This window comes from Psittacula echo, assembly GCF_963264785.1.
Source record: "Psittacula echo genome assembly, chromosome: 5".
NCBI classification, from domain to species: Eukaryota; Metazoa; Chordata; class Aves; order Psittaciformes; family Psittacidae; genus Psittacula; species Psittacula echo.
In genome coordinates this window covers 66316002-66331970 of record NC_137739.1, presented here as the reverse complement: position 1 = coordinate 66331970, position 15969 = coordinate 66316002, and the positions used below count along the sequence as shown (strand labels likewise).

Below are 15969 nucleotides of genomic sequence, written 5' to 3'. Positions count from 1 at the left end.
TAAGTCAGCCCATGTTCACTTGTTTTCAGAATCTTATTTAAAAAGAAACACTGCAGCCATACCTCCTCTCCTTCACGTGAGGATATCCCAAGAACCACAGAATTGTCTTCGTTGAGAATAATACTAGAAACGCCAGCAAACATCTTCTTGAAGTGTTTCTGCAGCTTAGCAACATTTTTGCTGTTTCCAATGATTTCAAGCAAGTCTTCATCACCAACAAAATAAAACCTAAAAATCACATAAATTTAGATCTGTATCAGAACTCCAACTATCAATTTATTTATGCTTCACAGATGGCCACTATATGGGAGTAACTGACATTTATTTCCCCAACACTGCAAGAGTGCACAAAGCACAAATTTGTCGGAAGTTATACTTCAGTTCTAAGATTAATTGTCAGTTCATGTGGTCTGTCCCAGACAAAAGTGTATATGTGCTCCATACCGTGATCTTTTCCTTACCTATCCATCCCTGAAATACCCACAGTAGAGCTTGGGACTCAGTCAGGTCTATGAGGCAGGGAGAACGCTCACTCAGTACCTCCCTCACCATTACCCTCTCATGCTAAAGTGACAGTCCAGTTGAGGACTACAGGTAGGTCAGAACCAATGACTTAAATAACAGATTGTGGTAGTATAGACACTGTTCCTACAATCAAATGCCAAAATTAGGCTGCTCAAAATGGAACCCGTAGGTTTACAGAAAAGAGCTGCAATGGTTCCTTAAGCAACATCTGAATCCTACAACAAGCAAGTAAGGGAAGTTTTAGTTCAACTTCCTGAGAAGCAGTTGTAACTAAATTCTGTATTGAGACAACACAGATTTTAATAGTCATAACATCTTATATACATGCAAAACAAAAATTTACAGAGGCTTTACAGAACAGTACACCAATTCCTGCACAGAAACATCAAATCACTTCAAGAGTCAACTGAAGTCAGCTTCATACCGGGGAAAAGAGGACCGCTCCCTTTCCAAGTATTCTCCCAGTGCCTTCTGTATCTTCCCAAGCAAGTCTGCCAGTCTCTCTAATGACCTCTGCACACCCTGGATGTTAAGAACATCCATCACAAGTGGGGATTTGGACACCTTTTTCATGAGTGCCAAAAATTCAGTGCTGATGCTGCAAGTAAAATAACACAGTACATTACAGAAAACTCAGTAATCACAGCCTGCAGAACACCACAGTTATCAGTCTCTAAATGACCACTGCCTCCCTAAGTGCTGCAGCAGTCCAAGGGAACACAAGACTAAGGCCCCAAAACAGCTCTTCATCTACCTACACAACAACATGACCTAACTTTTTGCAACGTTCAATTTATTGATTCAACTGCTGAAGGTCTACTTGTTCTCCATTTCCTGAAGAGATGCACAAGTATGATTCTCTGATCTGACTGGAAGCGTATGGAATGAATAAGGATGACCAGGGCAACTTAAAGCAGAGGAAGAAGGGTGAGACTGAAGGCTGCAGCAAAAGAAATCAACCTGCTTGTTGCAGCTACAATGCAATAAAAATCCTAGAAGTAGCTGACCAGAACTAGCAAGAAAACCTGACTGCATTCCAATCATCTTCTAAAAATTGTACATCAGCCTGTTTATTACAAACCTTTTTCTGTCATAGTTGTCTACATGCAACTTTTGCCATATCTGTTTGATGAACTTAATGTATACAACAGGGCTGTAATCCACCTGGATCAGAGAAGTATCTTCATTTCTCTTAAATATATACATATACACACACACATATACATGCGCATTCTCATATGTATATATATACACACACACATATGAGATATACATATTTCATATGGACCAGTTAGTATAGAATTCAGTTTTTCAACTTAGGGAGAGCTACACTGAAGTAATTAAGTTGCAGGCCTGTCCACATGGTGCCCCAAGGGAAGCAAGAAAAGAACAAAGCAATTAAAAAGTTACCTCTGGAACCGCTGGGTCTCCACAGGGAGCAAGTGCTTGATGTCTGCACTACCAGTGAAGATACCCTCCAGGTAGACCCATCGCCTTTGGACATCTATCCACACATCAAAGAGTGCCATGATTCGGTTGAGCTTATCTTCCCAGCTAAGGGCATCTTCCTCGAACACCTGAAGTTTAAATGCTGCATTAAAACTCATTTTAACAGTATCAGGAGTTTGACTGCTACTTATTATTAACAGAAACAGTTGCTTGAGAGTTACAGAATACGCATGTGCAATTAACTGTCAGCTTAATCAGCCCCTGATGACAAATACATAAACTGAACAAGAGGAGAAGGCAGAATTAAATGAAGGTTCTTCAGCCCTGTTTTCCATTTTACCTTGTAGTATGGTGACAGCTTCATAGCAGACACGCTGTTAATGTGCTCTTTTACTTTGTTGAAAAGGTCATCCCATCCACGAATCAAACGACATTTGTTCTGGTAATTAACCAAGTCCAATTCATAAGTGTTCCACACTTCTCTTATCTGAAGAAAAAAAAACGTTTAAGATACGACATCAATAATTTCTGCTCCAACATATTACAAAGGAGAAACATATTACAGTAATCATATTTTACTTTTTTACCCTGTTTTTTTGATAGAAATATTGAAAATACGACGCATTTAGATAAAACAAACTAGGCAGAGTGTCTGCCGTCATTATCAAGAACTGCATTTCCCAAATGATGCAAGTTTCATCAGAAGCTTACATAGCTTTACCCTGTTCCCCAAAACAGAGCACTCATGGAGTCTCAGCACTTTTATCAACAGCTTAGATTAAGTTTAATACACAAGTGTCAGCCACTCTACAGCAAGCCTTTGATTTGCTACAGCATGCATACATGCCAGTTGATACTAGCCTGTTTCAAGAACTCTTCCAAAGCCATCTCTCCCTGAGCCACCAGCAGCACATCTTTGACGATTGCTTCATTTCTTTGTAAATCGACATCCCAGATCTGACCCAGGGTCAATTCTGAGACAACCCAGTTGACATGAAGCCTTTTCATCAGCTGTTTCCAGTGACGATCTTTAAGTGCCTCAGATTTCAGTTCAATAACTAACATGTTTATCTACAGAAGACAAGAAAGCAAGTTACATCCTTGAACTTGAACTATAAACCCCCTGAACCCATGCATTTTAGAAATGAGCATAAGTTACCTTCATGTAGCCCTTCAGGAGTCTCTGGACATACTCATAGGAGGCATATTGTCGCAAGCGGGCAGGGAAGTTTTTCAGTTGGTTCAGCAGAGCATCTAAGTTTTGTCGAAGCTGTCAGTAACACAAAAGCTATGAGATCTTTCTCTGCAAGTGCTGCATACACAGTTGTACAAGTTTAAAGCAGTGTATTTTTACAAAAACCTCTTACTAATGAGATACTGGCAGTACTGCTCTTTTAGCATTAGACGTATTTGCATAGTATGACATGATATTGTCACAGGCAGTTTATGCCTTAGTATCACACAGTATCACAGTATGTTAGAGATTGGAAGGGACCTCAAAAGATCATCTAGTCCAATCCTCCTGCCAGAGCAGGAACACCTAGATAAGGTTAAATAGGAATGTGTCCAGGCGGGTTTTGAATGTCTCCAGAGAAGGAGACTCCACAACCCCCCTGGGCAGCCTGTTCCAGTGTTCCGTCACCCTCACTGAGAAGAAGTTTCTTCTCAAGTTTAAGTGGAACCTCTTGTGTTCCAGTTTATACCCATTACCCCTTGTCCTATCATTGTTTGCCATTGAGAAGAGCCTGGCTCCATCGTTCTACCGCTCTCTACCTCCTGAATATTGAACTAAAACTGATGCTGTTCTTCCAACCATATAATGAAGTTTCCATAATAAGGTCCAACAGCCTACTTAAAAACAAGCAGTTTCTTCTCTGTCGATACAGTTCAATCTCAACTTCAAACCTACTGGAATTACATAAATCCCCATCAAAATTACTGAAGTTGTGACAAATCCTGTGAATTATTTTTTTTTTTTTATTAGCTTAGCATGAGAAGAAATAAGCTAAAAAGATACTGAAAACGGTACTTAAACACTGAAAACAATCTGGAATGTGACAACTGAGCTTGTCCATCTTAAGACGTCCAATCCCTAAATTGCATATACTTGCAGAAATGTTGTTTATGTATACAGAAGTACCTTGCGAGGCTGTACTGAAACCCAGGGCTGTTCTTTCATTTGATCAATTTGTTCCCAGACCTTAGAGAGTTCAGACCAGACCCCTTTGAGATCCTGCAACTCTTCAAGAGCGACCTATAAAAAAAAGTATATCAAACATCAGCAGCTATTCCTAATTTCTTCAAAGTCATGAGTGTGGGGGAGTTCAACAGAATACTTTGAACATATAAAAAACCTTCAGATAGCTTTCCAATTCATATTGGCAAGAAATGCAATAGCAAGTGACCCATCAGATATTTGCACCTCAGGTCCCATACTAGCTTCACAAGAACAAGGCAGTCAAGGAAGAGATCACAATCTCTTAAGGCAAGAAATGAAGAAGTGTGGAGGTTGTGTCTTGACACTAGTACACTGCAGGTTACAAGTCACTCTCTTAAGGGAGAGAGAGATGGAAATGAAATGTTTTTATCTCAAATGACAAAATACTGTTTGAGCAGGTTGTACCTGGACACGCTCTTCACTGCCACTGAGTAGTCCTGTATCTGTTAGTTCCAGAGCTTCCTTGGCCTTCGCACACTTCTCACGATCATCTTTCAGCCTACTGAACTTTCCTTCGTAAATGGTAAGAGCTTGAAGAGCCTCTTCTGGACGCAGGTTTCCCTAAAGGTTGCATGGGACACATTAACCCAAAAATCCTACAACCAAGTTGAAGCCAACGTAAAAGGAATAAGTAAATACTAAATGTTTGTCTCATTATTTTCCCATTTCCAGTTTGCTGACAAGGTTACATACTGATGCAGAGTAAGTTTCATTCCACTTTAGTATGCAGTTTTTGGCTTTCCTAAATAGCACTTTGGGAAGGAAAAAAAAAGAAAAAGCAGCTTGCTTCTAAATCCCCCTACATGCATGCCTCTGACATAGCCCTTGTTTCAGCAAAAGTCTGTTAGTCACTTGAGTTGCCTAGGTTTTTGCATCTAATAGAGGCCTATGTTTTAAGAGGAAATTTCCTTACGCCACTCCTCCCCCCCTCAACATATTGGCAAGTTATTATAGAGCCCTCAAACAGACTTTTAACATCCTTTAAAATGAAAACCTGCAAAAAAAAGCATATAAATAAACTGCTTGCTTCTTACTGAATACAGATAATCTACCCCATTTGCTGAATGAGTATTAATCATGACTTACTGTTACGGGCTTTGTTTTCTCCCAGTCTGTTAGCAAGTCAGTTGTTCGGCTCTCCACTGCGCGATCCTCTTGAACTATCTTCATCTGCAAATTTGCTACTTGTTGTTGAATGGCAGAATCCTTTCTACGCATAATGTCATTAAAGGCACCCCATTCTCCTTCAATGTTGTCAATGTAGAGCCAAGAGGATGGAAACTGGAACCTTTGTTTCTCAAGCAAGCGCTGACCATTGCGATAAAGCTAAAAGAGACAGTGGTTGTAAGTTAAAGAGACAAAACTAAGTTAAGTTGCAAGGCTAAATACTCAACGTATTTTAAGAAGTGCTCACTACAGAATTCACAGGTTATGAAGTTCACATCTGTTCTTTAAGAACTTGAATATTATGAAGCTATATTTTTAGAGCTAAGCCTGACATTTCCAGAAGAAAGTATCACTAGCAAGACAACATACCTCAACTTGCTTTTCAAACTGCTTGATTTTGCGTTTCAAGGACTGCACGTATGTGATAAAAGTCACTGCATCTGATGTGCTGGCAGTGTCCACTGAATGCTGCTCCAGTTCTTGACGGGACTGTTTGGGGCACAAATCAGTATTTCAGAAGTCTGGAACAGTTGACTTGAAAGTGAAAAACTGGAATTTGGACTTGTCTTACCTTAGAAATTTGCGAATGAAACTCTGTCATATTCTGGCCAAGCATTTGGCCAAATTTGCTGAGCACTTCCTTGTGCCAGGAGTCATACTTCAAGTTCACCTTTGATTGTACCTATGATTGAATAAAGTTACATAATAGTAATTTGTCAGCCTTGCTATTTTCTTCTATACACTCAATCTGAAATTGAATACATTTATCATACAGACCAACTACAATTTCTTACCTTGCCATAGTCTATGACAACAGGTCCAAATTCCTTTCTGGTTTCTGCATTGTCAAATGTTCCTCTTGCCTTTCTTATCTGAACTAAAAGGGCTTGCCACTTATTCAGGTCTTCTCCAAGACGGTTGTATATGTTTTCAGCCTGCATATCCCACAGACACTGGTACTGCAGCCAAACCTGATTGAGGTATTTCACAACGTTCAGAACTTCTTCAGCACATTCCAAAAGATGTGTGTGTCCCCAACCCTCAGGAAAACTGAGAGAAGGGTCCACTTTCATTTTAGCTGTAGCATTACGTGGTGTCAGCCTCCTACCTTGACATACTGCTCCACTTCAGTCACAATTCCCATGATAGCAGAGTATGTCTCCTCCAGAGCCGCAGGGCCATCAGGCATCCTTGTCAATGCATTACGATAGAATTTCTCTTCCTCAGAGAGCTCATAATGCACTCCAACCTAAGAACCACAATTATATGTGTGATATAAGTGAATTTCTGGAGCACTCAGGTTCACTTCTACAGCAACACACTAAAGTATCAAGCCCAACTAGCTGCAAAGTGAAAATACTTGCTTAGATTTATATACAGCTTGATTATACTTACCTGGTATCTCTGACTCTGAATTCTTGGTAGAGACAGGATTACCGTTTTCCAAAAAAACATTTCTTGATAAAGTTTGTACCTACACTCTTCAATTGGTGGATTCAAGTATATCACCTGGTTGGTTATTCTTAGTTCATGTACGACATTCTGCAGAAACAGTAAACAGAAGTTTTACTGACAGGTACTCCTACATATAGACAAGAATTCTGGACTTCAAGAAGCAGCAAACACTGCTGAAAAATCAACTTGCAGTTAAAGAGGAGGCAAGTATTCCTCCAAACACAGATGCAGAAAAAAAAATCTGTCTCTCATATAAGCCCTCAGATATAATTCCTGGACTAACAGACAATAAGGTTACAAAAAAAAAAAATTCAGCAGAAAATTTCAACAGCAAAACTTACTTTGATCTTGGGTTCACCACCAGGCTTATGGCTCACTTGAGGAGCATCTGTATCCATGTCAACTTCTGCTTTGTCATCTGCTTGTCCAAGAAGAACTTGGGTCCAGGCCCTCAGTCCTGCTTGCAAACGAACACCCAGGATTCTTTCAATCTAAAGAACGTAAGATACATTGGAGGAAACAGCTGCATATTCACTGCATAAAGATCCCCACAATTGATATATTCCGACACCACACATACTATGGTGCCTCAAAGAACCAAGAGTTCCTCTACTAAGTCACTAAAGAAGTTTAGGAGTTGTGGTAAATTTTCACTGAATAAAAGTTCAAAGCTTCTCCTGTCCTCAAGGACTTCAAAGGAATTTAACAATTTTAACTGCTCTGAAGTTGGCTGAAACCTGAAACTTTACTCAACAGCAGAACCAAATAATACAAAGGCAGTGGGTCCTGCTACCAGCATAGAAATTTTTCACCCCCCTTTAAAAAAAAAAAAGCTGGTGACTTGCTTGCTCACCGGCACCTTCTAGGCAGCCAAGCTGTATCAAACCTTTTGTCTTCAAACAACAAAACTCCCCTTGAACTAGTTGATCCCAAAAGTCAACAGCAGAAAATAAGTAAGTCTTGCACCTTCTCCATACAAAACGCACACAAAATTTTCAGAGAATTGAGAGACAGAATTTTCTTTGGGTGACTATGAAAAATACACTAAAAACCCATCTGTACCCAATGATTTTTTTTTTTGTAAATACATACTAACTCCTTATCTCAAACCTACCTCTATATCCAACTTATTGACCCAGATTGGCAAATTTGAGTATGAATGAAGATTTAAGTCATCCACAGCTTTCTGAACCCTGTTCAAGATTTCAGAGAAAGTCCTGTGATCATACATGCATGTTTCCAATGATCTCACTTCCAAGTCTATTTTCTCTTCAATAATGAGCAGATCATCCACCTAAATGATTTAGGAAAAATGAGATGTTTAGTTTTACAGTTAAACAGACGCAGCAATATTGTATAGTAATGGTTAGTCACTTCTCTTTATTTGGATTCAGTTTGTCTATCAATTTTAGCAGTACTAAAAGAGCCATTTAGCTGGCCAACTTGTTACAACCTTCTCAGCTACTTAACCAAAGAGTTATAGAATAGCACATCAGCTATGCCATTCCACTTTTGGTTAACCACATTGCTGAAGTATCAATGTAAAAATTTTGCAGAATTTGCAAGACAAAACCAACCTTTTCTTGGAAACTGAAGACAGTCTCAGCTAAGCGCTGTACATATGGATCAAGTTTGTACGATTCCCACACGAGGGCGATTCCTTCTGCAATCAAAGCCTGCACCTCTTTCTTCAAGCCAGCAACCAGAAGTGAGATAGTATTACGCTCTTCTACTTTCTCACACGTTCGCTCATATGTACGGACACTTTCAATCAGAGAAATAGCAAATGGGTAGAGCTGGTTTGCTTGGTGAGCTTTGTTGACAATTGCTAGAGGAACACGGAAACCAAGCCACTTCAGGTTTCGGACTTCTTTTGAAAGTGTAATTATTTCTGGAAGAAAGTTGACTTTCAGTTTCAGGACATTTCCACTTCGACCTCTAACACGAGTGCTTTCAATGGTGAAAATACGACCAGACACACCAAGATTGCGTTGCTGAACTTTTCTTGCCCAGTCATCAAAGATCTCCTGTGTGTTGAGCTTCATGCGAAAGCTATCTCCATCCTGCTTTAGCTTCTGACCTTCTACATGGTTCTCCCAGCCTTTACCAAGGACATCCTCAACACGCTTCATGTAAGCGGTGAGCTGTCTGTCTATCTGTTTTGCCCAAATTATAGACCCAGACACAGGAGGCAAGTCACGAACATGACTCATTTTACAAGCTTGACTCTGGGGGTATTGTACTTTAAATTTGTCATGAAGAGACTCAATATCATCTTTTACACGCTGGATCAATTGTGTTTGATATTCACGAATGGCACCGCGAATGTGAGGTCTGACAAATAAGGCATTAAACCTGGAGAAGATTCTGAACATCTCATTGGCATTCTTCGCTGTACCAAGCTGGTCTCTCAAACGGGCAGTTATTCTTGTTTCAACTCTATCAATTCTTTCATCATACCGTTTCATTGCTGCCTCCCACGCTTCTGTGCCTTCTTTGGAAACATCTAACCCATCTACTTCCTTAACATTCTCATAAGCAAGATTGACTTCTTCAATTGCATTAGCATCTGCAGCATCAAAAAGGACTTCTGCTACTTTCATATCCTGTGGTTCAGGTACCTCTCCTTGATTTTGTTGGGCAACAGCCGTCACCTGCATTAGAATCACATCTAACTGAGTTGGATGCTTCAAAATTTACCTACAAATAGTCACAAAGTCTGTTATAACAAGCACTGAAAAAAAACCCTATTCGTTTACAAATAGGTAAACAAATTAGTACCAAATCCTTAACGAATTTGCAGTCATATTTAAATTTCAGTTCCATTATGAACAGGGCAACAGTTACTTTACAAACTTTCACTACTGTGCGGCATAATCTCATTTTCCACTGTGAATTAGCCAAGCTCAAGAATTTACACTCTTATTAATCTCTGCTATGTCTGGACTTGCTGTTTTTGTTAACAGGTGCATGGCCATGTAGTATGTGATGTAAGTCAGAATAAAAGGTAAGCCTATCAAGAAGGGCTCACAACTAGACCGGGTTTTGGAAGCAGATAGTGAAACTGAGTGCTACATTAGCTTTGCGCTGGGAACTTTTTAAAGCAACAGTGAACATTCCTGAAGAAGCAATACAGATTTTCTGTCTGGTAACAACCAAGAATATTACCTGAGGTCTCAAGACTCTCACAATAACTGCCCTCAGCTGCTCATGCTGACGCCTGAATTTCCTCATTTGATCAAGACGACCCTGGAGTTTCCTATGAGCTGGATTGATACGCCAAACCATCTTCAGGTTCTCCTCCCTTTTTCTTTTCACAATATCTCTCAGCAGAACTTGCAGCTTCTCATATTCATCATCCCAGGTTTGGAATACTTCAAAGCATGCAACCATTACCTGAAGAGAGTTTTACAACAGGAACTTTAGCTCCCAAATGAAATTCTTCCCAAAAATCACTATTCAATGCAAAATACAGCCATACCCTCTATCCATACCCTATATCCTACATCACAAAACTGTTACATACCTTTTCAAACTCTTCATAGGCAACATGCATCAGCTTTCTGGTTCCCAACACTTTAAGTAGCTGAGAGCTCAGATCTCTTGAAATAGCCTCCACTAAACGCAATGCCCTTTGGATTGGGTATTTTGTGTTTCTGATTTTTCTCAAATGGGTAAATATTGCAACAAGAGCCTGCCTTATTTTGTCCAACTCAGTAGCAGACAGCAAGTCATTCAGTGGAAAGTCTTTCATCAGTGGATTATAGTCATTCACTGTCTCCAGAGCCTGTTTCAGACCTAAATGTAACAGGAAATACCTTTAATACAACTTTTAATTTCATTAATCACATCTGTAGCTTTAACTAGACCAAGGTTACTCTGAACAGCATTGTTCTTTGTACCACAATGTTCAAGCTCCAAAATAGCAAGTTTCTGTAGAACATTTGTAAAAAAAATTATTGAACAGACATTTTACCTGTGTCTGTATCGAAGCTCACAGTTGCGTGAAAACGTTTGCCATGTTTCAGGATATCCAGAGTCAGAAGAACTTCTGGACTTTCACGCTTTTCCTGAATGCGATACAGAGCCCGTTCCAAGTTTAACCAGAAGCTTATCTCCTGTAATGCAGTGCCTGATGCAGGATCTCGATCTAATTTGGTCACCTTAAAAGTAATAGAGAGAAAGAGAAGGGAAGGAGAGAAGCGTTTAATTCATATGCATCAACTGTAAAAACTTGTTCGATTACTATATGTAGTTGAAACACATAATATCTCCTAGGTTTTAATAATTCAACCTTAGATAGTTTTGGCACTCATTCTCTCAGCAGCATAGGAACTGCAGTGCAACAAGAGTCAAAGTTTAATTCCAGTGGCCCCGGAAGTCAGTTTTAGCACCTCACGTGGCATCTTCAGCATAGCCTAAAAAAGTCACCTGTCCATTTCCTTGATCTCTGTTTGTATTCTGGTTAATGACAGATGAGCCAGGCAAGAAAACAAATGTTTTACGCTCTGGACTAGGAAAAGGCACCACTGTTTCATGAGCTATAGGCGTTTAATGTGCCCATGGAAGAAAAAAAGCAAGAGTAGTATCTGGGATGCTATTTCCAAGGAACAGCAGAATAGCAGAGCTCTTCTGAAAAGTGAAAGCCAGGCATACAAGAGATTACAGGACAGTACTGGAGCAACTGTTCTGAATGCACCTGGATAAATAACAAGCCAAACCAACAAGACCCACTTCTCTCAATTTACTGTGAAGATGAGTGCTGTTCTGTTGGCTGGTTGGGTTTTTTTACCTTTTGTATCTCTCTAATCCAGCGGTTGACTCCAGATTGTAGCTGATTGAGGAATAACGGATCCTCAGCCTTCTCACCAAAATCTGTAACTTTTGGTTTTTCTCCACGTTCGTAACACTGCTTGGCAACATTAGTAATAGTTGCATGAATTGGCAGACTAATCTCCGGAATTTCAATATTCTGCTGCAGATGCAAGAGGCCCATTTCAAGTTCTGCAATCTTTTTCTCAACTGAAGGAGCCATCTTATCTCCATCCCTGAAAAAGCACAGGTGCTTCCATGTAAGAGGCCAAACATAAATGACACACAACACATTAAAGCCATATGAACTGCTTCCCTGGAGTCGGCAACAGCATCAGATGCAACTGTGTGCTTAAACAATTTCACATGACTTGCCTTGAACAGTCACTTTTTTTTTTTCCATTAAACACCTACTTTAATTCATTAGCAGAGAAATGCAGCATTTATACTGAATTACCTGTCTGCTTTGCCAGATTCCCTGATATAGGACTTGAAAAAGGGAGCAACAGCATTGCTGATGAAAGAATGTAATGTTTCATACGGAGAATCTTCACTGAGAGTGAGGACTCTCAGCTGGGAAGACACTGGTTTGTCGGCATCAATCACTGGTGTACGCTTAATGAATGCCAGGCTGCAGAACAGAGAAAAGTTACCAACTAAACATTTGAAACTTAAGTGACGGTCAGAATAACTCAAATCTACTGCAAGTTTAGGTCACAGGAGTCAAATGCTAACCTGCATCATCATATTGTATATAATCTTTCTTCTAAAAGACCTGAACACAAGTCTTCTAATAACTACATCTTTATATTTAATCAGTAAACAACCAAGCATAGGTATCAGTAAGCAGTGTGGGCACACTAAAGAGGCTTACATCTTAGGAAGCTTCAGACTCAAACATGCATTAAGGTAAGTGACAAATAAGTAAGAGTCAGACACAACCAAGTACTACTGAATCTAACGAATATACTACTGCATATGTTACTTTTGCATGTATGCCAGTTTAGTAAGACTGTCTCTTTAACCTCAGAAGTCCTAAGTCCATTCCTGTCAGTCTCATGACACACACTTGTCTTATCAGAGCCTCCACCTCAAAAAGATACTCCTCCGCCTGAATAAAACCACTGCACGAAGCACATGGCAAACTGGAGCTAAATTTGCTATGTAAAGCAGGTAAATCTGCTTGTAAAGGCTTTGCATTCATAGGGTAGAAATATCAAGACCTACTTTACTGACTCACCTGTTTGATTTTATTCCATAATGAATGTCAGTGCTGATACTGTAGGAAATGAACTCTTTTTCTTCTTCTCCTTCATCTCCCACATCCTCTGCAAAAAACATCCTATGTAAGAAATATTTTATTTCTAAGGTACCTGCCACACTCTCTCTACCAGGCTATTTTCTAATCTTTAATTTCTACATCAACTTATCTAAATTAAGTTAAATTCAGCTTTGCAATGTCACTCAGTTTCAGAGTGGGTTCACTGTTCTTCAACAAAACTCTACTGGCTTTTAAAGGTTGCTATAAAAAAAATGACAGAACATTACAACAAGCAAATTTTAAATCGCATTCTAAGAGAAATCTTCTGCAATACAAAATGTACATTTACTTGTAGAGGTATGCTACAGAATGACTTCAGTACAGTAGAAAAAAGCAGCTGATGTTTTGTTTTAAAGGTTGCTTTGTATTTTTTGACCTTTTCTTTGAAAGATATTTGGAAATTAAGTCTCTGAACAAAGAAACCTCCTGACAAAGCAGAAACCCAAGCCATGGGAAGTACTCAGGCATTACCAAAGCCAATGTATCATAGATGATGTAATCCCTGGGAATGCAGGCAGTTGTGCTGCAATGCAGTCATTTTAGTGCAGAAGGTGACTCCCTGTTGGTGGACATGCTCTGACCTGACAGAGTATTACAGTGAACTCTCGTCGTGCCCTGATTTCATTTGGCCATTCATGGGAGATACACCCTAGGGTGTCACATTTGTGATCCTGAACATTAGAAGCCTGGTCACAGAACACTGCACAGTAACCTGTATGAAAGCTGTTGGCAGGCTGTGTAGGCCATGATGCCACACAACAGTCTTCATTACTCAGAAATATGGCTTTTGTTTTATTGTATTTGTAATCAATAATTTACTTGGTACTATCTGGACTTTGTGTGGACTAATCTTGGTACTATCTGGACTCTGTGTGGAATATACAGTCCACACAAAAGTTTCAATAATAATATTGCTTTTAATAGTGTTAGAGAAAATAGATCTCCATATGCTGTTAGAGGTACTGAATCTGTTAAATCTGAAGACTGGCTGTGAATCACAAAATCCACTCTCCCTAAACAACTGCTATTAAACCAGAAGACATCAATGGAAATGCCTTCTGCCCATAGTAAATTAGCATTTAGCTTCTGAAACATCTAAATGTCTCAATTTGGTTTTTAACCATACATATATAACAATACCTATGCAACAAGCCTAGAGCTAACTTATCACTACTCTTTCATTACTTCCAACCCAGACTAAGGATAATCAATCTCATGAGCCAGACAAGAAAGATTCAGAAATATGCATATCATATTAACATCCAATAGATTTTCCTTAAATCTTGGTAAACACTGTGTCATGAATTTATAATGATTTATAATGATTGCTGCTCTTTTTGTCCCCTCTAGAAATTTCTACTGTTATTCCTGCTGAGAAAGAAAATCTCAGACTTTGGAGGAAAACGAGGAGGAGGATAATCAGTAAGCAGAAACAGGCGCAAGATAAACAAAGATGATATTTTAAGCAACATTTTGGATTCATAGTGACTAGACAGCAAATGGAAGAATCTTCATGTTTCCATCAGTGTGAACTAATTGCAGGGCCTACGTCCAGTACCTTACACTGCGGCTGCTGACATGTTAAATAATGTATTATGAAGTGTGACTACATTAAGATTTGATATAAATCTACTGGGACTGAATAAACAGCACAATAGCAGCAGAAATCCGGAAGTTTAGTACTAAAATTCTGCAAGCTCAAACTGGCAGACATGTAGCCATATACAAACTGAAAGTCCTGCTTACCAGTAGAAGTGTTATTAACGAAGCTTTTCTTCTATTATTGTGCATTAAGCTGGATTCTGTGACAATTTAAGTGCTTATTTAGAAATTGATTTCTTGACAAAAGAAAGTCATTTGCACATGTCACTGACAGCCGCATGTAAATAACAAAGATGTTTTTCAAGCCAAGAGTGTCAACTTTGCTACAGCATTTAATGCAGCATTTGATGACGCTTCCGAGAGCCACTTACAAGCACCATGGCCACCAGGCTTTGCTAATTAAACAAGGACACTGCAGGGTCTACATCCTGATTTATGAACCGGAGTCTCGCTAATTCACCATGGAATAACGCTTTTTACAGGCTGAGATGACTCTCTTCTGTTATGGTTTTTTGTTGGCTTTTTTCTTTTTTTTTTTTTTTTTGGGGGGGGGGGGAAGGGGGATGGTTTTGTTTATTTCTCAAGGGCTGGTTTGTTTTCGTTATTCTGTTTCAGGCCGACGACCTGCCTTGCCCAGGTCAGCTCCCCAGCAGCAAGGAGGCCGCAGCGGGAAGCGCCTACAACCCACTGACGAAGCACTTTCGACGGCTATCCCAGCAGGACGGGCTACAGCTGCAGCACACAAAGCACCTGCGCCCACGCCCCGCCGCGTATCTGCCTCGAGCAGCTTCAGCCCAAACCCCAGACATGAAGAACAAAGAACGGGCGACGTCGGGCCCGGCGGAGGCTGACAGCTCGGGCCCCGCCCGCCGATGTCGGTCCTGGCGCGAGGTGCGGCGGCAGCGCCTCGACCTGGCTCTCCAGGTTGTGCCCGCCGCGCGGCAGGTCAGCGCCTACCGCACCGGGGCCTCGCCTGAGGCGGGGACCTCCGCAGCCCCCGTGCCCCTCCCGCTCCGCGGCAGGGCGGCGGCTCACGACAGGCGCCGCCGCCATTTTGAGAGCGCAGCATCCGCCCGGCTCTCGCCTCACCTTTGAGGGTGGAGCGCTCCACCAGCACCGTGTGGACCTGAGGGTCAGAGAGGAACTTTCGCATATGCTCCACGGCGCCCTTCTCCTCCAGTGCCGCCTCCAGCACCGCTGGGGCTTCGCCGCCGTCCTCGAGCAGCAGCGGCACCAGCTTTCGCAGATGCTTCTGCAGCACCGACACGTCGGCCACATTCTGCACCGCTGAGCCCGACACCTCCATGCCGCCTTCCTCGCCGCCGGGGCCGCCGCCCCCCCCACCGCCGGAGTCAGACATGCTGAGGCAGGAACAGCTAGAGGCACGCCACGCTCCGCCCGCCCGCGGTGCGGCAAGCAA

The 15969-nt window shown here is 40.9% G+C and overlaps 1 protein-coding gene across 3 annotated transcripts in view; it reads right to left on the bottom strand.

The window, feature by feature from the left end:
• Positions 1 to 15969, bottom strand: part of DYNC1H1 (dynein cytoplasmic 1 heavy chain 1) — a 52867-nt gene extending 36898 nt beyond the window's left edge. For 2 of the 3 annotated variants that reach the window (XM_080617793.1, XM_080617795.1), the window contains exons 1-24: positions 15639 to 15969; positions 12867 to 12954; positions 12084 to 12257; positions 11607 to 11862; positions 10791 to 10977; positions 10341 to 10612; positions 9983 to 10210; positions 8392 to 9468; positions 7929 to 8108; positions 7156 to 7305; positions 6755 to 6901; positions 6468 to 6608; positions 6154 to 6330; positions 5931 to 6041; positions 5729 to 5848; positions 5279 to 5518; positions 4598 to 4753; positions 4115 to 4228; positions 3134 to 3244; positions 2836 to 3045; positions 2315 to 2461; positions 1936 to 2102; positions 950 to 1123; positions 63 to 228 (exon numbers count right to left, since the gene is read on the bottom strand). In XM_080617793.1, the coding sequence (XP_080473919.1) occupies positions 63 to 228; positions 950 to 1123; positions 1936 to 2102; positions 2315 to 2461; positions 2836 to 3045; positions 3134 to 3244; positions 4115 to 4228; positions 4598 to 4753; positions 5279 to 5518; positions 5729 to 5848; positions 5931 to 6041; positions 6154 to 6330; positions 6468 to 6608; positions 6755 to 6901; positions 7156 to 7305; positions 7929 to 8108; positions 8392 to 9468; positions 9983 to 10210; positions 10341 to 10612; positions 10791 to 10977; positions 11607 to 11862; positions 12084 to 12257; positions 12867 to 12954; positions 15639 to 15909 (5064 nt within the window). In that variant the 5' untranslated portion in view covers positions 15910 to 15969. The remainder of the gene's footprint in view (positions 1 to 62; positions 229 to 949; positions 1124 to 1935; positions 2103 to 2314; positions 2462 to 2835; positions 3046 to 3133; positions 3245 to 4114; positions 4229 to 4597; positions 4754 to 5278; positions 5519 to 5728; positions 5849 to 5930; positions 6042 to 6153; positions 6331 to 6467; positions 6609 to 6754; positions 6902 to 7155; positions 7306 to 7928; positions 8109 to 8391; positions 9469 to 9982; positions 10211 to 10340; positions 10613 to 10790; positions 10978 to 11606; positions 11863 to 12083; positions 12258 to 12866; positions 12955 to 15638) is intronic. The other variant, XM_080617794.1, reaches the window with a different exon arrangement.